We start from the raw sequence: 24,405 nt of genomic DNA, 5'->3' as shown, positions 1-24,405 counted from the left end.
CGGAAATCCTTTGTAATAATTTTCTTCTTCCTACCTCCCTCTTCCTGTCTTCAATGCCTTTATTAGCCCAGGATTATCACAAATGACAAGAGTGCAGCTGCTGACTAAACACATTAAAAGACCACAAATGGGTAAATTGTGTTTTTTTAAAAAAAATATGGAAGCATGTAACCTTTTTTCTTCCAAACAAATAAAAAGCATAGATGGCTACGGTTCTCATCTGTCAACCTTTACAGTGTCCGCTTGAGGTAGCCTTTCTAAAGATTTCCTAAACAAGCCCCAACATAATCTAAATCTTTGCATCAAAACCACTATCTCCTTGAAAGTCCACTCTCAACACCAGTGGTGATCAACAACATAACACATTTTAAAAGCTTTTGAAAAACAGCAGGTACAGTGGACATAAATGTTAATTCTAAATCTCCAGCCCTCAATGTACATTGTATGCACATAAATATCTCTGCTATAATACACACTCAAGATCCATCCCTAAAAGCCATACCATTATGTAAAGCACAGCCATGCTAACTTCAGGATACAAACCATAATTCCACGTCTACAAAATGAAAGTAGAATTAGTGGCAGTTTATTGCCTCATACAAATTTAACCAACATGGCAACCATGCCAAAGGAATTAAAACATTTTCAGGACATATGTACAGACTGTACATTTCAGAAACATCTGAACAATAAAAATGCAAGAACAATCTCTGCATTACGAATTAAACTAAACAAATGGTTTGAAACCGTCAATGCATTGAATGGGTTTACAAAGGCACTTCCCTACCCAAAATAGGAAATGACAATCTGCAGCCTAGAGGGAGGTTGGAGAAGAGTGCTCATCAACTACTGCACAATCTCAACTTTAAGAAAAAATAAGCAGGATTTAATCAAACATTTATAGGATTCAATGTGATCCACTTCTGAAAGAGTTCACACAGTCTCATCTTTGTTTTTATGTTGCTTTTCTTGGCTCTCTCGTTCCGTGCTTTGGCTCCTTCGACGATCGTGTCTGTCTGAATGGTCCTTGCTATCACTGTGATCATGTTTGTGGGAACGTTCTTTGCTTCTGCTACGCTTTCTAGATTTTTCTTTGCTGGGACTCTGGTCTCGTTTTCTGGACTTCTCAACACTATCTGTTCTTCCTCTGCTTCTGCTTCTACTTCGTTTATTCGACTTCTCTTTACTTTCATTTTTATGCTTACTCGATTTCTCTTTGCTCCTGCTTCTGCTGCGCTTACCTGTGTTCTTACTTCGGCTCCTACTCCTATGCTTTCTTTCCCGGCTTCGACTTCTACTATGTTTTCTCTCTTTTTTGGAATCCCTCTTGTCATCCCGGTGTTTCTTGTCATCTTTGTCATCTTTGTGTCTCCTCTCTTCCGTATCACCCTTACTCTTCCTTTCTTTTGACCTTTCTCTGGATCGATCTTTTTCCCTCTCACTACCTCTTTCCTTATCATAATCCCTCTCTTTTTTCCGGCTCCTTTCATTTTCTTTCTCTCGCTCCCTATCCCTGTCTCTCCTATCTCCTTTCCTGTCACGACTTCGACTACGGCTTCTGTATCTGTCCCTGCTTCTGCTTCGCCTCCGTTCGAGTGTGCGATCAGTACTCCGAGATCGCCGCCTTTCTTTTTCTCTCTCCTTAGCTTCACGTTCTAACCTCTGCCGTTCTCTCTCTCTTTCTAGTTCTCTATCAAAACTAGATGATCCATGGCCTTCCCGATGATGACTTCTGCTTCTGGATCTTCTGGGAGACCTCCTGGGACTGATGGATCGTCTTGGAGACCTTTTGAAATAAAAAATATTCAATAAGAAACACAATCTTTTAAAGTTAAGGGACTTTCTTTGCTTTCCAGTTTACACTTTAGGTGCACAGTCTATATATAATCTTAAATACCAAATATAATCTGATTATTTTAATCCATTAGCAACCACAAACGTTTTGCCTATTGCCTTAAAACGAATCTCAGTAAGAAAACAACATGTTACTGGTACTAAGTAGTTCCAACATTTTAACATTCATTTTCAAAACAACACGCATATGACCTTGAACGTCTACGTTCTGCATGCCGGTCTATTTCTTCCATTCCCTCCTTGCCATCTTTCTTGATTTTTCTGGGTCTGCTTTTAATTTGTTGGTCAATGGTTTTCTGGACTGGCACAGGAATTCTTGGAAACAACGTTGAAAACCATTCAAGCTTAGTGAGGAAGGAACGAAGCATCTCCCCGATGGTCATAACGCAACCCCCACCTGCCTTCACATCCAGGTCCTACAAAATACAAGCAAAAAATATCCTGATGGTCAAAAATGTTCGTTACTGATTTAAAAAAAAAAATGCTGCTACAATACTGCCCTCTTGAAGTCTCATGATTATGAAAGTTTACTTGTCTCATATTCTAATACATTTCCTTAGAAAAATTCAAACTCTGCACCCTTTGGATTTGGCAGTACGTTACAGATAGGGAATGGGACTTAATATATATGCATGCAGGCACATACTAATCCTGCAGCCATCTGGATGGTAAGGGACTGTCGATGAAGAGATTAACGCAAAATCCCCTTACACAGTCTGGTTATATGGTATGATCTTGCATTTTATTTAAACGCCACAAGTTGAGAAGTCCTCTCAAACTACATTTAATACTCCATTTTGTGGATGTACAACTGCATACCATCATACCCAACCCTGTGGCCTAAATCATTTAAGAACTACATCATTGCCTATCTGAAAATGATCATAGGAAAACCTCTAGTACAAATGGCATCCTAACAGAATTGGAAGCAATAGCAAACCAACTGCCATGAAGCAGTGAGGTTTCTAATTTAGAAATATGTAAAAAAATAAATAAATGAACAAATAATTGGAAACGCATAATCCATGATGACCATTGTCTCTGAAAAGGGTCATTACCGCATGAAGGCCTTCTTGCTATGCCCTCTCACAGCTCAGGACATGTTAGTCAGCTATTGTCAGTCCCAAACCTATAGTGCAAGCACACAAGGAAAGTGAGATTTGTTATCTAAACAGGAAGAGAAAATCTAAATGTAAAACTGCTTGCACTCACACACATTTAAGTGTTCAGATATACAGTTTTTCCAAATATAATTCGCTGCAGAGATCTAAAGAAGAAAAAAAGGAGTTAAACGTAGCACCTGGAGAGTACGTACAGTTGAACAAAATAAACATAAGAAACATTTTTATAATTAACCCTGTGTCTTGGGAAGTTTTTCACAGCAGCATGACAAAGGATGAACTGCTTCCCCATATTTAAGAACTGGAGAAAACCAAAAATTCCTGTAGGTTTAAGTAATTCCATATATATATAAATTTGCTTTGTCCTATTGAGCTTGACCAGGACTAGGGAAGAAACTCAAGACAAGCAGCCCCACGCACTTTTTCCTACATAACACAAAGCTACTGAAAGTGACTGGGAAAGAAACACTAATGCCAAAAATATATTGGGAGTTTTTAAACAACAACAAATATATGCTGATAACCAATATCTGCATGGACTGAAATGTAAAAACTGAAAAAGGTGCTTTGAATAATGAACCAGTTAAGACCTGCACAATGAATCGCACTTGTGATGGCTTTATTGTCCTGGAAATCAAGTTGTTTGTGGGACCCTGCGAATGAAGCCACCCCAATCCTCCTCATAAGTTACAATGCAACATTGCAGAGAAGAGTTCACATTAACTAGCACCACCTGAGGGAGAAGGAGGATACCACAGCAATGCAATCAAGATTTAAACGTGGTTTGATTTTTGTTACAAACATACAATAACACAGGTTTACCTGAAATAAAGCTGTTCCCTTTGCACAGTGTCTTTGATACTTAGCATGAAATAAGCTGTTTAAAATAAATACACTGCATTGCAGTCAGATACATGCATAATTAACACTATTTTTAATACGAGTATTTGGACATCATTTGCAATCACAACATTTGAAATTTCTTGAAGTAAATGCCTAATGTCACACTGAAGAGGGCAACTGATCATTCCTGTTCCATTCTTAAATCTTGAATGTAATTTAAAACCTGCTCAATAAATACAAATTGCAACAGCACATAGCAGACTGCACAGTCAACTTCATAGACCGAGAAACCGCACCCACCAACTCCTACTCCACTTCTCCAGACAGTAAATCAGGGCTATGGTACCAGAGGTATTCTCCTTCTTTACTGTTCTTCAGTTAACAACCTGTGTTTCTTTTTTTGCCCCGTTAGCAAAGATATTAAGGTTACCAGACACAATACCAACTTATGCAATAATTAGGCTGTTTGTTTCTCCTCTGAAGAGATCCTGGGTTTAGTTATTCCAGGACCCGAATAATAACCACAGAGATTTTTGGTTATGTTTTTCAAGGTGAATGTTGGTTTCTACTATACACTTCCCACTCTTCTATGTAAGCACGAATTGAATTCCCCCTGTCCCAGTAATAAATGCAAAATACAAATGTAGCACTCTCAGGACTTACTATACCTTGCTTAAAAATAACTGTTTTTCTAAAAACCACACAGAAGCCACATTTACACAGCCTGCTAACTGCATTCTGATTCAATAATCCTGTTTCACACAGGTTTGTAATATTTGACACAGTAACATCCTAACCAATGGAAAATTATGTTAAGTATTTGAAACCTAAGAAAAATGACCCAGGTCCCAGCTCAGACCTGCTTTCTGCACTAATTAATGACATTTCAAGAACATAACATCGCAACATTCAAACTACAGAAAACTGTATCAAAACAATATTTAAGCCTAAAAGTAGTAACATGAAAAGAAACAAAAGAAAACAAATTATTACCCTCGCCGACATACCTCTTCATCGTCAAGAAAGGATTCAAACCAGTCCCATAGATCTGTAGGTGGCTGTGTGTACCTTAAAGTACAAAAAAAAACCCGTAAAATTTTCATACGGCTTTCTGTGTATTAGATTAGGCATTAGTTGATTATATTGACACTCACCTAATATACATAAATCCAAGAGCCCTAATATATGGAGAGTCTGTATGAGTTATAAGGCCCATCACTTGCTTACGAGTGAGTTTCAATGTAAATAGTTTGTAGAGCAGACAAAAGGCAGTAGACACAATTCCTCCAGTTCCAACACCACGTACCTTTCAAAAGAAAAAAAATGTAGGTGACAATACTGAAGTCTGAAAGACATACCCCAAATCTACAAAAGAATGATAACTAATATAGGATAAAATCTAAGTCTACAAACTGAGCTATGCAGAAAAAATAACACTACTTGCATCCACAGCTCTGGAAGCAAGGGGAATGTATCAACTCTTTGTAATAAATATAATAACATCTAGGGACTGAGCCAATATATAAACAAGTTTTAGCTATGCTTGGGATATTTATTTACCAGACAGAAAAATTTAAGGCGTCACGTACTTCTACTTACCCCTCCACACATCCCTGTCTGGCCTGCTGTTTTTCTGCTCCCTTTTTCCCATGGTTCAACATGCGTAACCTGAAAGGGGAGGTGAGGGGGAAGAAAGAGCATTACAATCACAACCTCCATAACGTTTAACTGCCTATGCAAACCTAATTTAAACAACAGATATCCTAAATCAATCTTAAATAGCTTGTCTTCTACCAAATACAAGATCAAGTTTGCTTTGCCGTTACAGCAAAGCACTTGTTTTTTTTAATTACCACATTAAGAAATTATGGCCAAAATAATGAAGTTTAAACAAAAACAAAAAAAACCCCACACCACCAAAGCAAGAACCCATGTTTATCCTATAATGCATGTACTTTCAAATACTTGATGACTAAACCCCATCATTACTATTTTCTAAGGTGACTAAACAATCACCTTTAAATAAATAAACTGTCTCTTTAACAACTTCAGTGATACCTGCTGATGTATAGCTGAAGAAGCCAAAACCTATAGCCTTATGTTCATAACTGAGCCTAACTAGAGATTTGAGTATTGCCTACAGTTAGGACACAAGATGTCTATAAAGTGTAGTATTTTAATCTAAAAAGCCAGTTTTTTCTTGTAGACTGGACTGATGATCTTCGATAAAACAGTTCCCAAGTACTAATGAGCAATGCTTGCCTAATTCAAATCTTTTGAGATGCATTTAGAGATAAGTGCATGAACACAGTTAACCAACACCATTCCTTACATTTCACAATAAGAGTCATAAACAAGCTAAGAACAATAAAACTGCCTACGCTATATTTGAAATTGTAAAATTCAGAAAAGTAAGGCCTGGCTCAAACAAGTATATTTCCTAAACACATCAACTTAAAAAAAATAAATAAAAGCAAGTCAAAAAAGCTACAACCCTGTTATATTGGATTGGGGAAAAGTCTGTGGCAAGTTATACTGTAGTTCACAAATTAAAATTCTTTAGCAATACATGAAACAAAACTGGTTATGTACACAACCACATGAAATCAAGAGATAATTTAACGGCTGGACTCATTGAACTGTTTTTTTTTACCGTTGCTGTCTTATGTAAATAAGAAACATGACAGATGCCAATAGTTAGAATTCAAATTCCACTGTAACTTCCTGTATTATTAGCATCATTATGAGAAGTTCACAAATACTACAGCAGTAACGCTGCGCATCCTTCTGATTATTTATGGTTTTGCCTCTCAGAGGAAATGAAAAGTATTTTTTCTAGTCAAAGGATCAAGTATGATACTATCACAATGTAGTTGTCAATTTTCTTAATTATGGTTATATTTATTGGCCACAACCAACATAAACATGCTGGTTTTGACAGATATCAGTAATAAAACCCAAAGCTCTGAAAACAATGTTTATTTCAGAAGAAAGTATTTGAAGTTTTGATCCTACAAAGACTGCTGTATTTGCTTAACTTGTTGGAAGCATACAGATTAAATGAAGTTGAGGACATGCACACAGTGCTAAAGATCAGGGATAAAGAAAGAGGAAGTCATCCACTCTGCAAATACAGAACTGAAACAGGAGACCAATGCTACAAGTGAATTAATTCAAATATCTAGACAGAGTCCCTGTCTTCAGAGATGGTCCCTACCGCTAGCTGCCTGTATCACTCAAGATCATCTTTCCTGATAATCCAGCACCCAGAATTGTTAATTTTTTAATTAGCCACTGGTTTTGGTTCCCAACAAAGACAAAAATATTCAAAAATCCCTGGTTTAGTGGATATTGCACTCTCGCACTCAAAAAAAAGCAGCCAGCAATCTTTCAGGAATTTAAAAACACTAACAGAATTTAAATTTTCTGCCTATCAATGAAGTACCTTAACCATCAGCTTATCTTCTCCCTCACATCTATTACTCATGAGTAACTAAGGGGCTGAGTTTTCTCTTTATTTAGTGTGCAGTTTTGAGTCAGGGTTTGAACTGTCAAGTTCAGTAGGCAAACTTTATGTACATTAGATTAATAAGCAGATATTTAATGGTATGTCAAAATTCCTCCCCAATTTAAGATTAAGCCACATATGGAATGAAACACAGACAAGCAAACTATTTGGCCTACTGCAGCTGAGCTCTACCAATACCAAGAAGATGAATCCCGTCAAGTATTTTTACTACATCTGAAAGGGTCCATGTAAAATACAGTAAGCTCTCAAAATTTTCTTAAAATATGCTTCTTTTATAAATTTTTCAGCTCTCACCATCACTTGGAAAAATAAACATTGCTGCTTTCCCTACTGACAGTCAGAACGAATTATTTCTCTCTCATACACAGTAAGCAGTAAATTAACTCTAGAGAAGCTTTGTCAACAATCTATATTACTCCAAGTATTAGGAGAATTAAGTAGTCAGCTCCAAATGACAGAGCACAAGCAGACAAGTGCTGTCATTAAGAGGAAAAACGGTAGCACTGTTTTCATAAGGAAGTGCAAGCAATGCCAAAAAATTCAAAATACTTCCCTGGAGTTACTTCTTACAGTTGTAGTGCCTTAAGTACCTTGAATTGCCCAGGTTAAATAAGACAAAAAAAGTTGTGTTTGTTTTTTTTATTATTATTTCAAAGTGCATTGAAACCCACTGACACAGTAACATTATCAAACAAAATAGATTCACCTGAGAAAAATATCTCAGTAAGCACCAAAGTACAGCTGACTGAAGACAGCAGGCTGAATTATCTAAGTTTTGCTCTCATGATCGGAACAAAGAATGTGGCTGTGTTGATGAGCATTAATTATGCATACCTCTACCTGGGAGACTGGCTTGATGGAAGCCTCGCTGCAAAACTGATTCAATCCTGCTAACAAAACAAGAACTGAGACATGGGTGCACTAATACAGTTCAGTTATCTCCCCAGCACGTCCTACCTAAAGCCAAGAGAAGCGCTAAAATGAACTAGCTTTTTATTGGGCCTGGAGGAGGGGGATCCTAACCTCTAACTGAGGAAGAAGACCACGTGCAGCCAACCTCCTGCTGAAACCACCTACAGTCAGCACTGTACCTTCTGCGCAGTTACACGGCGTGGCAACTGCTAGGCAGCGGGGCCTGCTTGTCTCTAGAAGCGGCATGCAGATCGGGTCCCCTCCCCACTCTCTCCGACTGCGAGCGCAGTCCTTAGACGGCCATTTCATCCCCACTGCCCTGGCTCACGCTGCCCACTTAAGAACTGACTTACAGCTCCGTAATTCCAAACGAGACGCGACACGCGCCTCTTTCATAAAAGAGAGAAGGCAGCACCTTCGATTCCCCCGAATAAGCGTTAAAAAAAAAGAAAAAAAAAAAAAGAGATCTGCTCCCATCCCTTACCGCAAGATAAGGGGCAGGAAAGCAAGAGAGAAAATCCGCAGGCCGCAACCAAAGCCTCGCCCCTCCACCAGCCCCAGCCGCGGGGAGGCCCAGGCCAGGCGCCAGCACAGCCCCGAGGAGTCCGCGGCGCCCAGGGCGCGGCCCGCGGGCTCACCTTGAAGTAGATCTCGTCCACCACTTCATGGTAAGTCTTAAGCTCATAGAGCTGCACCTTGAAGTAGGGCGACGAGAGGATGTTGGTGAGGATCATGGGATTCAGGTTCATGGTCTTCTCGTTGCCCCAGAGCGGCAGCACGTTGCCCTGCTTGCCTGAGGCCGCCGGCTTAGGGGCTCCGCTCTGCAGCTGCTGCTGGGCCGGCGGGACGGCGCCAGGCTGGTGCTGGGCCGCCTGCTGCCCCTGGCAGTTCCCGGCGCCGACGACGGGGCTGTTGTTGGCCATGGCGGCTCAGGGCCCGGAGCGGGGCGGCGGCACACGGCCTGCGAGGCGGACGAGCGGCCGCGCCACACCAGAGCGCGGGCTGCCGGGCCGGGCGCTGCCTCCGCCGACTGCTGACAAGATGGCGGACTCTGCGGAAGTGACGGCTTCGCCTTCCGGGGCCGAGCCGGCCAATCCCCGCGGGGGAGCGCGGCGGCGCGCGGCGGGGCCGGGGGGAAGGGGAAGAGGAGGCCGCGCGCTCCCTCCCCCCCCGGCCCAGGCCGAGCCGCTGCCCGCCCCGCGCCGTTCGGGGCCGCCCGCAGTAGCGCTGGCCCTCGGCCCGGGCCCGCTCGGCCGCGGGGCTGCCCCCAGCCAGGCGGCGCCTGACGGCTAAGCCGCGGGCCACGCGGCGGGGAGAGCCCGGCCGGGGAACGCGAGGGGAGCCGGCGGCGGGCCGGGGGGCAGCCGCGGCCACCACCGTGACGCGCCGCCCTAAGCCAGGCACTCGGCACGGCCACCCCTGCCGTGGGGAACGCCGCCAGGGCGCCGCAGGAACGCGGAAGCGAGACCCGGCCGCCCGCCGCTGCCTCCACGTTAACGGAGAAGCCAAGAAATAACGACGGGGTCGCTCAGTACGCGGGGATCTCGGGGGAAGAACGTGTGTTGCGGGCTGCAGGGTCGGGCCTGGTCACCTGCACCCAGGGCTGGTGACTGGGGGCCGCGGCTTGGCGAGGGTCCAGCAGCTTCTGAGAACCTGGCCATACCCCACGAGAACGGGTGCTGTCCCCTGTCCACTGCTGCTACATTCAAGCTGAACGTCCCTATGAAATTACTGATACCACGTACAGACTCGGAACAATCAGAGTTGGGTTAATGCATTTGAAAACAAACAGCTGGATTTCACACAGTAACTGTCTACATTTAAATGCTAACAGAATGAAAGAGGGGAAAAACACCTCCAGTTTTACCTGAAATATATCTGATAGATGAGTTGAACTTGAATTGTCAGATTACGTTTAATTTATTATCCAAAGGTTTCCAATTCCAGATTTTGAATTACATGCTTTCTCGCAAAAGCAAAAATGACCCTAGCTGTGTACTTTGGTGTCAGGCTTGAACCTGAGGTACGAAAGGGCAGCTGAATGCACAATTTAAAAGAATTGCCAAGATATTCTAAACATCAGATGATTGTCCAAAAAAATAACAATGTCCACCAAAATGGCTGTACCCCGGGCATAGGTGGACAAAGCACGTTCAGAGGCACACACAGAGAAGGGCTCCATGTTGCTCAGCACATCGGGAAAAAGGCGCAGGGGGAAGCTGATATGGAAACAGCATCCCTACATGTGTGCTATTTATTTAAAACTAGTTTCGATTTTTCAATTTAAAAATGAGATAAATACTGCTGGAGGCAACATTTGAGTATCTTAACTCTTCATTACACCTTGAAAACCTGAGAAACAGTAATTCATCTTGGTTTTTCTGGCCCTTTAACATATCTTAATAGCTTGCACTGCAGCAGAAAAGCGTTCTTATCAGGGCCTTGACAGTTAGCAGTTTCTCCAAGCTGCCCATTTTGCTATCTAGTGTCATCACTCCCCTCTTCTAGGAATAACTTCATCAGTCTCTTTTTGGCCTCCTCTTCCCATGTTCACGAAACGTCATTACTTGTCACAGGACTCTACCAACTCGATGTAGTATATACCCATTTAACAATCTCATATGAAATTAAAGAATCACAAAATTAATTCTAAAAATGTGTCCTTACAGTAGTGAAGTAATCATGTTCTGGAGACAGTTAGCTAGGGTAGTAACTTTTATTTGAAGTTCAGTGTTTTTTTTGTTGTTGTTTAGGGTACCCTTGACTCTTTGAGCTCTTCCTTAATTTGTCTTGTATAACCAAGACAGCCTGTATTTCTATTGTAATTTATATTACCCAAATGGTATTTTCACACATTTATCTTGTTCTGGTGGAATAATTAGTCAATATGTTCCAAACTTCAGTGTTTTTGCTCTGTGTAAGACAACATTTTTGTACTTCTTATGCAATCCCTCTTTGGGGGTGATACTGAAACCTTTGACATAGCTGCAACCTATAAATCCATTTGCTCCAAATTAGATTTTCTTCCCTCAGGCATCCCAGCTGGTCTTAATACAGAATAAAGCCAGAGGAAAAAAAAAAATAAATCAACAAGGTGATGTTCAATTGCAAACTGCAAAGAACTGCATGTAATTATAGAAAGTGAGAGTACGGTGATCTATGTATGCAAGGGCCTAGCCTCACTTCTCATTCACACAGATTAATTCTGAATTTTCTCAAACAGGCCTAATCTGTTAGTCAAAGCTGAGGAGAAAGATGCTAGTACTTAGTCACTAAACATCCTTTGAATCTGGTTTGAGAGGAATGGTTGGTAGCTCTTGAGTTACAGATTAAGCAGTACTGCTGCATGTATTTTCCAGTCAAATATCAGTGTGGACTAGTGTCTTCTGGCAGTAGTGCTACATTAATAGGCACTGCAACTTTAAAGGGAAAGTACAGGTATTACATACAGTTGTCTTACTCATCCCAGTTACTGAAGGATAAAATAAGTTTTAGCAGTTTAGGATTTCTTTGTTCATGACTTTCTACTATGAGATGCATTTATTTCAGTATAGTCATATAATTTGTCACTCTTTGCATGGTACAAAAGTAACAGGCTTCTCTAAAAATAATCTGCTTAAATTTGTTGGCATAATGTACAGAATACAACCTGAATATTCAGTTTGAAATTACAGATTGTAATGTGAAAAATACCTTTGAACTGAAGTTTCTGAGGAGCCTCATTGACTTGGGCCTCCTTTGAGCAGGGGGAGCATTAGATAACCTCTAAAGGTCCCTTCCAACATAAATTACACTACGATTCCTTGAGAGTGTTAAGTAGATATACCACTGCATAAAGGAAAAAAACCTCAAAACTTTAAACAGACTAAAGCAAAGGATATTTTTAAATGTTTTTTTCAGTGAGAGAATAATAGAAGAAATTACTTGATGTAGTGGGGAATAATCAGAAGAATTTTTCAAAACCTTTTTCTATCAAGAATAAGATCAGACACCCTGGAGTCAAAGCAGATTTTCCAACTTAAAACTGCTAATAACCCTCTCCATCTCTTTCATATTGCCAATCTTCAAAAGATTGGATCTCTAATCCAATTTAATTTCACCACCTAATATGGATCAAAAAAGATATTTCTGTGATGATATTATTTTGATAATGAAGTATTAAACATCTGATAATTCTAAAGGTTTCACAGTGGTATATTTTGGAATGAAGTCTCACAAACTATTAGGAAATTGCATGAATGCACAATGTGTAATGGATTTACTTTTACTGTGTACTGTAACTTTACTGCTGTCCTTCCCTATACCTTTTTGTGTTCTTAAGAATGTCAGACTGAATTACAAGTAGAACTTTACAGGATATCAGAATCTATACAATTTTAAGCCAGGAAGTGAAAGACTTCTATTAATAAACTTTACAATATCTCTCCAAGGTAAGAAAATACTATGCACAGTTTACAGACTGCCTAATTGAGACATAGGTACTAAATGATAGTTTAACCTTAAACAATGACTCAACGGCCAAAAAGAGCAACTGAGTTATACAACAAAGAGCCTCCAAGCTATCTTTTTTTTCATTGTACAAGGTATTAAACCCCTTATTTCAATTGCCATGTATTTTCTTTTCTAAAAAGCAAAAACCTAATTAAAAAGAAAAAGTCGATTTATTAGACTAGTCAAAGAGATTTCATGGGAACCATTCGCTATACAAACATAGTTTCTGTGCATGACCAAACCGAGTTCCGCAGGTCTTTAAATCTTGTTGGGGACAAAATCCTATAAAAATATTTGACCAGGTGTATATATACTTTAAAATAAATTTTCTATCCATGTAAAGGTTGGTAATATTATAACACTTATTTAAAACCTGTTTGCAATCCAAACTGTGATTGAACTAGCAACTCTCAGGCTGTCTTACTTGCATACACTGCTGTTAGTGCTTCGCTGTTACAACAGATGAATAACAATGGTAAAATTGTACATACAGCTCCCTATTTCTACTACTCATAAACCAAAATAAATACAAAGAAAAGCTAATTGCTATTGTATTCCAAAACCTGAAAAATAAAGCTCAAACTTCTAGAACAGAACCTTTCCAATAACTTGAAATACCTGAAAATGTCTGGGTTGCCAGTTTGCAAGGACGCTTGCATACACTTTCTAGTTAAGTAAACAACGTAGCCAACCTGCTGTTAGCTACCAATGTGCTCTCAAGGCCACATCCTGTAAAACTTGAAATGTGTAGCCAAGACTCAAGTTTAAATCATTAGTCAGGTATCAGCATATAACGGTCTAGTATCTTCTGGAAACTAAAACAGATTGAATTGTGGTCTAATGTAGTTAACAAATCTTCTTTACCCTCCCTACCACCTGAATCACCCTCCCTCTGTCCAGCTCCCGGCACAGGAGGCACACTAGCGTTTTCATGCAGCAGCCCCTTGGGATGCACAACAGCTGTGACCAGGAAGGGCCACGGAACAGCTGGAGAGAGGCTTTCCTTCCTGCTGTGCTGGGCACGCAGATGCCAGCTCTTCAAGACACAAATCTCGCCCCAGTGTGGAAAATACTTAATGAAAACTTGCAAAAGACGTCGATTCTTTTTTTTTTTTTTTTTTTGGTAGCCTCTCCCTTACTCACCCCAGCAGAGCTCTTCCACTGCCTGTCACAGCCGGTGCAACTGCGTTAGTTCCCCCTACGGAGAGTAACAGTCAGCCGCAGACACAGGAGCTGGCCCGGGTCCCACAGAACCTACAAGAAACAACACGAGGCGCAGCGAGGTGTTTTGGTGTGAACACTAAGGACACCCCTTCCTGCTCATCACCCGTTACTGCCACAGAGGGAGGCTGGCAGGGGCAGAGATACATACAACAGGTGGCCCGCTGGCTGTGCGTGTGATGCCGATCAACGGTCTGGCATTACCGAGGGTGGGAAGCCATCCTCCTGCGTTAAAAGATGTAAATAAATGTGCTGCCGCGCGGCCGCGGGGAGCTGCCGCCGGGGCGGGGGGACCCAGGGTGGCCGCTTCCCCGGGGCTCCCTCGGGCAGGGCTGGCTCGGGGGTCCTGCAGGCGCCGAGGCCGGGCCGGGGGAGGCCGCAGCCCCTTCCCTCCGGCGCCCCGCCGCGCTCTGCCCGCGGAGGGGACGCGGCGGTGGGTCAGCCTGCGGGGGAGGCGCGGGGGAGCCCGCGGGCAGCGGCGAGGAGGCGGCTGGGGCGGGCGGGCGGGCAGCGGGGCCTGAGGGAATGGCTGTCGGAGGGGCGGCCCCTGGGCGAGGGCCGGGGAAGGGCCGGGGCCCGGCTGGCGCTGTGCTGGCGCGGCGGGGCTGAGGCGGCGGCGGGCTGCCGGGTGCGGGGCCCGAGCAGGGCCGGGCGGGCAGCGGGAGGCGCGGCGTCTCCTCAGCCGGGTGCTGGTGAGGGGAGCCCAGCGGGCTCGCTTTGCCCCTGAGGCGGCGGACGGCTGGCCTGAACATTGAGCCTATTTCCTGGTTGTGTACCTATATTTGTGTTTGTAGTTACGTGTGAGAGACCGTACGGGGCGGCGCAGCTGCCGGCAGGCGTGCCCTGCTGCCGGGAGCTGGAGCTGGCGGGGGCGCCTCAGCGCCGCGGGCAGCCCCGGGCCGCCTCCCGCCCGGGCGGCCCCGCCACGCCGCGCTCGCCCTTCGGGGGGGCCCGGGCCCGAGTGGGGATGGGGCCTGTGAGCTGCTGTGCGTGCTCCGGCGTAGTGCTTGGTGAGGCGTGGGGGGGCTGGAGGTGCGCTAATGGTTCTGACGCCACGTGGCATTAATGTTGGTTTACTTAAAAATGCAGGCGCTAGTACCAAGGCTTAGCTGGTAGTGAAGTTGAAGCCTAGCAGACCACCTCCTCTTCCACAACGTAGTAATTTATCAGGTATTTCCTGCTGGTTGTTACATTGTAGAAGTTGTATTGAGCCATACATACAGAAACCTAGATACAAAATTATCTGAATTGGAAGATAAAATGAATGATAGACGTGAGACAAGACAGCAGGAACCTGAGTGAGAAATTATTTTTCTGCTCTTGTCAGAAAAGCTAAGGAAGATTAAGTATGTTGCAGTTGTGTAAACACTATGTAGGTGTGCTGGGTGAAGACTAACAGATTAAAAAAACTTGGTTTTTTATGATTGTATGTGGTTTCTAATTGTTTATAAAGAGGTTATTTACATTGCTATATGTGGGGGGAGCAGCTAGTGCCTAGTTTTGCTAATTCCTATATTTGTGTCATTCTCTGAACAGAACTGGGATTGCATCTACCCCTGCTTAATAGTGAATTGAATGCCACTGAAAACTGCAAACTCTGTAATTTGATATGTTATAAAGTACTTCAGAAAGTAAGAGTTAACTTTTTATTTTAGCATTGACAAAATATCATGGATAAGAACTTTCAAGAAGAACAGTTTACAGGAATTGCTGAATTTACACCCCCTTTGTACAAACAACGCTACCAATTCATTAAAGATTTAGTGGGGAAATACAAACCTAAGAAGGTTAGTATGTTTTGCCTTTTTATGTTACACATTTGCAGAACAGTTACCATTAGGTATCTCAGGAAGATAGGAAATGTGTAGATAACCTGCTAACCTAATTATGAAACAACAGTAGTGGAAGAACTATTGTGAAAACTAAATTGCCGTAGCAGACACTTGATGATCATGTTTTGTTTTTCAGGGTGACATATAACTAATGTTAATCGATGGGAAGAGGGAAAAATATAAAAAAAAATGCCTTAGCTTTTTTTGGCGAATAGGTGGCATTCTGGTTTTAGTTTAATGCTGAGGGTTTTGGTTCAAGCAGCTTTCATCATAGTTTGGTTTTGCTTTCTAGAGCCAATAGTTCCGTATACGATATCGGGTTTTCCTCATCATTCACATGGATGTTTTCAGATGAGAAGTGACATTAAGAGTATGGGATTATGTGATGCTAACTATCCTCCACTTTCTTCAGCTCTTGTCACCCCCTCCTGTTTTTTCCTCCCCCCACCCTCCCCATATACCAGGGCTCTTGTTTCGATACTCATTTTGAAAAGTTAAATTCTTTCAGTAATGTTGTGTAGTAATTGCTGTTTTCTAATATGCCCTCCCCCTAGCACCTCCTCCCAAAATCCGGAAAGTTGAGAAATACCTGTTTTCAGTGTTTAACTCTGAAACTGATGTTAATGTCTTAGGGAGCATGCAAAACATTGATGAGAAATGCACCAGCACTGTGCTCACATAATCATACTTCTGATAGCTAATAAAAATCTAATCTGGTCTATGATGTTGTGGAACTGTAATCGGCTTTTAAAGAGAACATACTCAGGAGTGTTGCATCGGTATTTAAAGGTTTGAATTTTCTGATTTAAGATGTAAAATGGGGTGCGGGGTGTAAACTTCCTGTTTACCTGCAGGGTAGAGGTAAACTGAATAGAAACAATTCAGGATTTTCACGTTGAGAGCAGAGCAGTGTGCTTCAACCTTGCCTTAGCCAGGGAAAGAACAGTGGGGTTTGGTTTGTGTACTCAGCTACCTCTTAAGCTTGCAGGAAAGAATATCTATTATATATTTGACTTTGTGGTCTGAATATCCCCAGCCTTCCCCACTTAAACATTAGACTTAGCCTGTAAACTTGTTTTATGCAGATGCTTTGCTGCTAACCTGGCTGCTGGTGAGCCTAATCTCTGTTTTGGATGGAGAGTGGTCTAGTGAAAAGCAGTGGTGAATGTGAAAATGGCTACAGCTCTAATACTTAAAATAATATCTTACTGTTGTTTATGTGGAAGACATTCTCTGGATTCAGTGGGATGTTCTACATGTAATTGTTTATAGCTGTAATAGTAAAAGGTTAATCCATTTAAAACATCTTGTAGGATCTTCATATATGTTTTTAAAATAATTTTCAAGTTCATGTCTGCCCTACTTGCAACTGTAAATTTTAGTTAAGATTGCAAAATGCTTTATTTTATTATTAAAAATTTATTTTGTCATAAATACGGAATTCTTATTTTATTAAAGTTTCTGAAATTACTTGGAAATATGCAGCATTTACACATTGTTTAATATCTAATTTACAGGTGGCAGATTTAGGATGTGCTGACTGCACACTTCTCTGGATGCTGAAATCCTGCAGTTGCATTGAGGTGTTAGCTGGGCTAGATATCTGTGCAAGCGTAATGAAAGAGAAAATGTAAGTTCTTGCTTTGTGTTAATTTCAGGTTTGCATTTGGCTTGGCCTAGTAACACGTTACATCATTTCTTAAAAAGAATTTCAAAATGAAGGTAAATGCGGAAGTACGAGCTTGGCAAATGAAGAGCTAGCTGTTGTGAATCAGTTAAGTTGCACCTGTGTCTGTGGGCTACTGGGCTGTGGATGCCCTTAACTTCACCTAATGTAGCAAAGGTCTGAGTCATGGAATGGCCCTGAAAGCGTGTACATCTAAGAAATACACTGTTTGTAAAGGTACTAATACATTGTATTAATAATATCTGTTTATGGAAATACATGACGTTGCTGTGGTATGCAAATCTGATCTTTTTGAATTGCACATGTAACTCTTTTTAGTCACCAGGGTGGGGACTTCATGCTTGCTAACATTTTTTAAATGGGAAGCTTAGCTCAATGTTTTGTGTTTCGCTTAGAAGGCTCTAAAATAAATAGTTTATGTGACTTTTGAAGCATGGGCCAGACTGGTGAGGAACACCCAACATTTCTGTCTTAGAAGCTGATTATTGTGGTTTCAATGAGTATGTAGGATCTAGATGCTGACGTTATGACTTGTGCTTTCTCAAGAATAAATAAAAGTAGCCTTTTATTATATTTAATGCTTATCATGTGCTTTGTCTGATGCGGTATTTCAGAATGAAATTTGAACATATCTTTTAGTTCTCAGTGTATTTTATTTGGAAAAAATAGGTTAATATGCTTGCCTAATAACTTCCCCAAGACCCTTGCAAAGTGTGTGTAAGCTAGAATTACTATGTGTCTAGACTTGAGCTACTATCTGAATTTACAAGCAGCTTTCCAAGTGGCTTGAGAGTATAGTGGAATATTTTGTAAATATGAAAGACAACTGCTGGATTAATTCCTCTGCTTTTTCTGTCCTATTGTAGATAGTCATAACAGTGTTTGTATTGGAAATTATTTTTTTTATCCCTGTAAAATAGTTACCTTGTAAATCTCAAAAAGGTTAACTCTGTAGGGTGTTAGCTAGTTCAGTTGCATGCACAATTTGTTCTGTCCTAAGGTCCTTTCTATAACATAATTTTTTAAATACTTTTGTAGGCATAGGTTGTCTCCTCTTCCCGCTGATTATTTGAAACCATCTGAAAGATCCCTAACTGTTACCTTGCATCATGGTTCAGTTGCCCAGAAAGATCCTTGCATGCTTGGTTTTGACTTGGTAACGTGTATTGAACTGTGAGTATTAGGCCAATGTACTACACTTCTCTAAGTTCGTTAGGGTTCGGTTTGGAATTATGTCCATACTTTAAATAGACTGGAGGAAACTGTTCAAGCAGAAGAAAGTGGCATGTAAATTGTGCTTGAATTAACCATACTAAGAAATTAAAGGCTTGCTAGCTTATGGTGGAAAAAGGATATTGATGAAAAAGTACAAAATGCAGTAAGAGATTTTCTCAGACAAAATCTCTAAGCTGCTACTCAACTACAGTGCCAGGGCTAATATTGCAGAGCTAGGCTTAAATTTACAGAGTACAGGCACAGGTTTGGTTTGGGTATTTTTTTACTGGTTAAGAAGATTAAAACGCAGAAACATTTTTTTAAAGACATACATAAACTTATCCTTTACAGAATAGAGCACCTGGAAGAACCAGAACTAAAGAAGTTCCCTGAAGTGGTGTTTGGTTTCATGGCTCCAAGCATAGTTGTGATCAGTACTCCAAATTCTGAGTTTAACAGTTTGCTTCCAGGAGTGATGTTATTCAGGCATCCAGACCACAAATTTGAATGGAACCAAGTGCAGTTTCAAAGCTGGTAAGCTTACTGAGCGTCGTATGCAGGCAGCTTGGAGTGTTCAGTAATGTGTGAAAGGAACAGCTATATATTTTCAGAATGGCTTGTGTATGTGGTTTGGTGTCAGTGGAGTTCCACACCTACTGATCTGGTAAAAATTTCTTTGCTGTTATCAATAGTTAAGCGTGCTCCGTGGATTTTGCGTGTTGTGAAGGTTGTTAGGTTAGCTTGCTTTTACTGTAACTGCTCTGCAAAAAATATTTAAAACTTTTTATATATCTTTATTAGCATTAATGCATTTGAAGTGTAAGATATTAATTAACCTTTTTCACATAATAATACCCTGCCATAGAAATGCTTCACAAAAACCTAAGAAATCTGCTCACTATGTATGGTGCATCATCAAAGCATTCAATTAGTCCAGACCTCTCTGTAAGGGTATGCAAGCAGATTTATCAAATAATCAGAGTAGCAGAACATGTTGAAAAAGGGGTAGTTTAATGGATCATGGCACAATGAAAGATTTTATGCAGAACATATGTACATGACAGAAGGTTGCATGAGATGTATCTTACTCTAATACCAGTAGATCTAATAAAAACAAAAGGGAGAGTGGGATGTATATCCTGTGATAACAGTCAACTGTCAGGCAGTTGTGGAAGAAAATACATGGCACAGTAAAGGATGCCATGCCTCAATAGCCAACTCTTGGTCAGAAACTGAATCTTGGAAAACTTGCCCCTTGAATTAGGTTGTTTCTGCCATAGAGTTTAAAGTATGCAGTGATTTTTGAGTATATAGTTTTGAAAAGCTTGGAGCATTTATTTTTTCCTACGTAATGATACTAAAACCAGCCTGCATTATTGAGCATGAATACCTTAGACACCATTTATATGACTTAAAGTAAATTTAGATTCTGCTTTTGGATAGAAGTGAATTAAAAATATTTATATCGCTGACAGAGTGATATTTTTTGGAGCTGCAAACATGAGAGAGGAGAAGGTCTTTACATTTGTGTTGTGAAATATAAATACTGTGATATTCTCTAAAATACATGAGATATTAATTTAGTTTACTACTGCTTCATGGAGAATGTTGCAGGTAAGTAGTGCCATGTTAGTTCCCTGCCCCATCACTTCTTTCACCTTTAACCTTGGTGAGGTAGATTTTATACATTTACAACAAACCTCAGGGTTTTTTTTTCTAGTAACTGGTCTATTGTGGTTTTGGGGGGTGTATGTTTTTTATGGGTTCTTCTCAAAAAATTTTGCTCTCTAACATTGGTAGGTTTTAGCTCACTTTCTGTGCATTTAAGACAGTAACCAACTGTGAACATGTGTTTCAATTTTAGAGATAACAATAATGTTTGGTTGCCTAAATTACCGATACTAAATGATTCGGACTGTGGTAAGGATATGATTACAGCTCAGATTCAGCAAGTTTTGACAGTGCTTATCTTCAGGCATGTGGGTATTATTAGAGAAACTATCAGGCCTAGGGTCTTGCTTCTGTTGGAGAATGCATTTTTATCACATTAAAAGATGAATATTTAGTATGATTGGGATAATTTGCCTTTCTTAGGGCTCTAGAGACTGCTAAACATTATGGTTACTCGGTGGAATTTACTGGTGTAGGGCACCCGCCAACAGGAATGGAGAATGTTGGGTTTTGTACCCAAATAGGTGTGTTTCTTAGAAAATATCCTCAAACCAGTGAATCTACTCAATCTGAGAAACCCACTCAAGCAGTTTACAAAACGGTAAGTACTATTTTCTTCCTTTAGAAGGACGAATAAAGAGTAAAATATTCTATGATTTTCCTGTGTAGGCGTTTTTACTGTGGTCTACCATTGCTATCCAGTCCTAGGTGTGATTAACACACACCATCAGATCAAAGGAGTCTAAGTCCATGATAAAGGCCTCTACATTTTAGATTATTTGCAGTCCCTGTTTCCAGATGACAGTTCAGAAGTAGTTTAGAATCTTTGTAGCTGTGAAACTGTCACCAGAGCCTCATGAGGAGTAATGTGAAAAGTAAGAGAATGGTTAGAAATAATTAAAGCATTGCAGGTCTACACCTTGCCTGATCTGCAAGTATAGCTTGCAGACTCAAGCCTTATTTTTTTTGAAGTTCCATTAACTTACTTAATTGCCATTGTAGTTGTAATACTTGTGACATTGTCTAGTTTTTTGTTACCTGAAAATGTTTAAACTAATAAGCAAGACAGGACTGAATCAAAAATTATGTTCTCATTTTAGAAGTTCTTTTTGACAGGCAAATGTTAAAATCTGAGCCAGTGATAATGATAAACATTGTATTTGTTCTTCTGTGTTGTAAAGGTCTTCAAAGCAGTGTATCCAAGTCTTAAAGATGAGAAGTACCTGCAGAATGCAGTGGTCAGCGAAGTTATTTTCACGGCACAAATCATTAAGCAAAGTCTGCTGAACCATTTAATGTCAGAACATGATCCTACCGAGAGAAAATCCAAATTCCGACCTTCGATGAGCTGTTTTTCAGAAGGTCTTGGAAAACTAGTTGTTGGAAAAAGCATGGAACCATTTGTTAATGGAAATGTGGTTTATATACCTCTTACAACAATCTTTTCTTTTCCCAAAGTTAAAAATCTTTGTGGTACCTTTGAGAAGTTATGCAGGCTTATTGCTGGCAAGGTCACGCTGAGCAGTGATGGTTCTACTGTGATGTTCAGTACTGAACATGAAAATTAAGAGAATTGGATCACAGATTTCTTATACAAAGTTCAGGTAAAGTAATGAAAGTATTTTCTTAGTAGCTGTCAGATGGTGTGTTCTGTATGCTAACGAGAACCATAAGATCTCTCAGTATTTACCCATCAGCACCTGTCTGATTCAGTGAATGTGACTGCTGACAAAGACTGCAGTAACTCATAAGGTTTTGAAGTAGAGTATCAGGGCTAAAAGGAAAGAATTTAATTCCTGTGAAGAAAAACTTAAAGAATTTTTGTTTGTTTTCTATTACTATATTGTAGCTATCATTACTAGATTGTTTTTGGTAATCGTTTGTTAGCTCCAAGGGTAGTTGAAGATAACACAGAACTGTGGTGTTATGCTGAATAATCTGAGTCAGACCTGGGTTTAGGACAAGTTTTTTTTTTCTTAACAAGATAAAATGTATAGATACCTTTTTCAAGATAAGCACATACTCCATATTCAGGAAAACCAAATCTTGTTCCAGATAAATTGGAATATGCCACAAACATTTATAGCTCAGTAAATCCAATACTGGGGAAGAATGCCATGATGTTGATACAATATGAGAAAAAAAAGGTAGATTTAGCCCTATTGTTTTATCCAGTTTCTTGATAACTGCTGCTTGGGGAATAACTTGCATCCTGTAACTTTCCAAAAGCTGAATTTAATTAATTTGAAACTGGTATCTTTGACTATTCTGGGGTTTTTTTGCGGGATGAAAAATAAAGTCTGTCATTGTGAATGCTAACCTGGCCCCAGTGTACAAAAAAAATGTCTGTGTTTTCACGTGCAGCTGTTGTCCAAAAAATCTTGACAGCACATTCAGCAGAAAGTAAAAGCAGAGGTGTTACAGACAGTAGAGCTTACTGGCTTGGCCAAGGTGCCTTTTGCCTAAGTAGAGCTGAATTGTAGGTGTAAATGCACAGTAAGCAAATACTAGATGACGGACTTCTAAAGACACAGATTTTGAAGGATGGACAAGACTGGCCTGTTGATACAGGATTAATGAAGCAACACACTGGAGTTAAGTTTATTTGCATACCCAAATTTTTATAACCAATAATTTTAATATCTCAACTGAGTATTTCTTTTAAGTGAAGAGATGGTTAATTAAAAGGCCTCATTTGGTGCATGTTTTGCAATGTCATTGGCAGCTTTGAATGAGCTAGTATTATCAGAACCGACTTATGTGTGAAACATGAAAGTTCAGAAGTTTCTGCAAGTAAGAAATTCTGTGTAAGGCCTGACAGTTTCTTAGAGAAGATGACTGCATTCTACTGTCTAAATTTTTGAAATTAATTTGAACTGATTAGGGTGAAAGATCAGACATAAAGGGGAGAGGCAACTGTAATTCTCTGAATTGAGAAATGGTACAGGATCTATAACAGGTTGAGCTTCAGGGAAAGAAGAATGATCTGCAGTGCTCTGTCGTACTGAATGATTAACATATGCTTAATGAGCTTTGTCTTTTGTGGGAGATTTTTCTCCTACCACAAATAGACATGGATTATTAAAATCTAATACATTTAGAATTAATTTTCAGAATTAATATAATTAAATTTCACCTTTAATCAATATTTAAAATGGTTTCTTTTTTTTTTTAGATTGTGATATGAACTTGCCATAGTTGGTATGTTACAATATACGTACAATTAAAAATTGGTAAATATTCTTTGGACAGTAATAAGCATAGCTGTTTGAGAATGGCATTGGGTTGTTATGAAAAGATACCTCTGCAGTTCACTGTACAATTTATTATAGTTAGAAAATTTTTTTGGACGACAGAACTTCTCCCTGGGTTGTTTCCTCTTGCAATGTTATATCTTTAGTGTACTTTATAGCATAATCACTTTAAAATAAGGAAAAGGGAAAAGAAGGTGGACCTGTTGGATCTGGAGTTATATTTGCCTTGAATTTTGTATTCAGGTAACATCTAATTACAGGAATGCCTCATGAACAGACAAGATTGTATATGAATACAGGCTTGTTTTTCTTCAAAACATTATACCCTTAAGGCTTCATAGCTACATTTGGAAAAAGATTTATGTGAATATTGGGTGGACAAATGTCAAGGAGCCTAAATGGTAATTAATTTTTAAGAGGTTCATGGATCCATTGTAAGAAAGTTAAATTTTTAATGATAGCTAGGGCAAATATCAATTCTTACATTCTTGCTTACGTCTTTTCCTGGGGAAAATCTTAAGTCAGACTACAGATGTTTGGCCCTACATGTTCAGTGTTCCTTGGTATGTATATGTGTACTGAAACTGAAGAAGCTGTTACATATCACATACAGAAGTACTGTTCAGAATATGTACATTTTACTGGACTGCTAGCTTTTAGTAACACAAACTGCTGGTTTGTATGTCAGGTTTCTACTGGCTGAAATCAATTTTAATTAAGGTTTTCTTTAAAGTACTGAAGTAACTGTCTTTTCGGGAGCAGTTAAACACTTTGT

The 24,405-nt window shown here is 40.2% G+C and overlaps 2 protein-coding genes across 22 annotated transcripts; one reads left to right on the top strand and one right to left on the bottom strand.

Annotated features, from left to right (window-relative positions):
- Window positions 1-570: 570 nt before the first annotated feature.
- Window positions 571-14,004, bottom strand: PRPF38B (pre-mRNA processing factor 38B). 7 transcript variants are annotated; one of them, XM_080407190.1, is made up of 7 exons: window positions 8,898-9,033; window positions 8,182-8,234; window positions 5,408-5,486; window positions 4,973-5,124; window positions 4,826-4,886; window positions 2,047-2,270; window positions 571-1,786 (listed from the first exon to the last, which is right to left on the bottom strand). In XM_080407190.1, exons 4-7 carry the CDS (start codon window positions 5,032-5,034, stop codon window positions 934-936), a joined length of 1,200 nt encoding a protein of 399 aa, XP_080263316.1. In that variant the 5' UTR covers window positions 5,035-5,124; window positions 5,408-5,486; window positions 8,182-8,234; window positions 8,898-9,033; the 3' UTR covers window positions 571-933. The 7 variants fall into 7 exon arrangements, with proteins under 7 accessions (XP_080263316.1, XP_080263314.1, XP_080263315.1 ...); XM_080407188.1 differs by having other exon boundaries at window positions 5,418-5,486; XM_080407189.1 differs by lacking the exons at window positions 8,182-8,234; window positions 8,898-9,033 and adding an exon at window positions 13,894-14,004 and having other exon boundaries at window positions 5,418-5,486.
- HENMT1 (HEN methyltransferase 1) lies at window positions 13,989-23,575 on the top strand. 15 transcript variants are annotated; one of them, XM_080407226.1, is made up of 8 exons: window positions 14,021-14,127; window positions 15,061-15,141; window positions 15,627-15,758; window positions 17,321-17,433; window positions 18,529-18,663; window positions 19,057-19,239; window positions 20,800-20,977; window positions 21,558-23,575. In XM_080407226.1, the coding sequence occupies exons 3-8, from the start codon at window positions 15,642-15,644 to the stop codon at window positions 21,942-21,944; spliced, it is 1,113 nt and encodes a 370-aa protein (XP_080263352.1). In that variant the 5' UTR covers window positions 14,021-14,127; window positions 15,061-15,141; window positions 15,627-15,641; the 3' UTR covers window positions 21,945-23,575. The 15 variants fall into 15 exon arrangements, with proteins under 15 accessions (XP_080263343.1, XP_080263352.1, XP_080263345.1 ...); XM_080407217.1 differs by lacking the exon at window positions 15,061-15,141 and having other exon boundaries at window positions 13,989-14,127; XM_080407224.1 differs by lacking the exon at window positions 15,061-15,141 and having other exon boundaries at window positions 14,104-14,208.
- The last annotated feature ends 830 nt before the right edge of the window (window positions 23,576-24,405 follow it).

This window comes from Falco punctatus (assembly GCF_963210335.1).
Source record: "Falco punctatus genome assembly, chromosome: 11".
NCBI classification, from domain to species: domain Eukaryota; kingdom Metazoa; phylum Chordata; class Aves; order Falconiformes; family Falconidae; genus Falco; species Falco punctatus.
Note: the sequence above shows the minus strand (reverse complement) of the source record. Positions and strands in the feature narration are given on the sequence as shown.